Source organism: Histoplasma capsulatum, genomic scaffold, assembly GCF_000149585.1.
Source record: "Histoplasma capsulatum NAm1 scaffold_1 genomic scaffold, whole genome shotgun sequence".
Classification (NCBI taxonomy): domain Eukaryota; kingdom Fungi; phylum Ascomycota; class Eurotiomycetes; order Onygenales; family Ajellomycetaceae; genus Histoplasma; species Histoplasma mississippiense.
The window spans coordinates 4204860-4206238 of NW_001813982.1; the positions used below are offsets into that span (position 1 = coordinate 4204860).

Below are 1379 nucleotides of genomic sequence, written 5' to 3' on the forward strand. Positions count from 1 at the left end.
CAGTATGCGCCATTTTCACCATATCAGTCTGCTCCCAAAATAAGTCAGTTATGGGCAGACATATCTCATCTACTCGATATTTTTCGTCATTTTGTTATAAAGACATCAACTACGACCACGCATCACTTGGAGCTCACTTTTTTGCTCTTACTTCCAGAATCTTTCGTCAATATAACTACTTCGCTTCCATTTTTACTCTCCAAACTCTATTTTTCTGTCGCCGCTTAGCCGTTCTTCACGGCCACTTTCCACCTATGTGATACGCCTCCTATTCTCCAGAGCAATTTTTTCCTGCCTTTCTTGATTCGGAATGGTTATAGACAAGGACTAGCCAATCTGGTTACGCAGGAGCAGGTAATTGTCTCCTACTCACGCTATTTTCCAGCCGACTTTTGCCATATTCAGATTGCTTTTTCTCTTCTTTTCGACCACTATGTTATTTCCAAGATACCATCTTGTAATCCCTTTTTAGTATAAACTAACCATCTTTCTTTTCTGTCAGTACTATTTCCTTGGCGTAAAGTGGATGGTTTCATCATGTCTGCTTTCTTGCCCAATCTTTGATTCTTGTTTTTTCCTCTTTCTTGTTTTTTTGGTTCTCTCTTTTTTTTTTTTATCCTCAAAAAAGTGCTATATATATATAACCTTTGTACATAACTGGACATTTACCTATCCCTTTCTGTCCTCTTATTTCCGTTTTGGTTTTAACTTTTTTGTTGATTCGGTTTGGGGACAGGGTTTGTTTCGTTATTGGGATGGGATTAGTTCACCTTGTGTGTGTTTTTTTTTGTTCTTTTGTTTCCACCGAAGGCCTCAAGCTTGCTTTCGGACTCTCAATTAGGGTTAGAATGTGGATTGATTACTCGGGTGTGGTTGGGCAGGCATGAAGCAGGACAGGAAATGCAATATTTAATCAGTGAGTAATTCAAGCGTTATACTTAATTTCTGCCTTGATCTCTTGGTGTTTGAGCTTTGTGACATAAGTAAGATCTTGCATGGTGATTCTTGTGATCAAAATTGGAATACATGAAGTGAAGTTTACGGCGATGCATTTTATTTGGCCCTGGGGGCGGGGAAGAATCAGGTATATAGGGACGGATGGATATATCCTATTCCGCTGTAATAAATAAGATAGATAGTTCCCCAAAATTATGACACCGTAGTGCACACTCCGTAACATCCGCATGAATAATACAATGATGAAAATAAAATCAAAATAGAAGCTCTAGTCAAGGAAAGTAAAATGTCAAATAAAATGAACCAACGCGAGTAATGATGTAAAAGGAGGGTCGAAAAATATCGTTCTGAGCAGTACAGTACATTTTGTATCCATGCCCTTACTTTTCCCGAAGCTTTTTTTTTTTTGGGGGGGGGGGGGG

General features: G+C 38.9%; 1 protein-coding gene across 1 annotated transcript in view; it reads right to left on the bottom strand.

The window, feature by feature from the left end:
* Positions 1-1109: 1109 nt before the first annotated feature.
* HCAG_01196 (conserved hypothetical protein) overlaps positions 1110-1379 on the bottom strand; it is a gene marked incomplete at both ends in the record, with an annotated part of 2307 nt that continues 2037 nt past the window's right edge. Inside the window, one exon of the mRNA XM_001544099.1 lies at positions 1110-1117. Coding sequence (XP_001544149.1) covers positions 1110-1117 — 8 coding nt within the window. The remainder of the gene's footprint in view (positions 1118-1379) is intronic.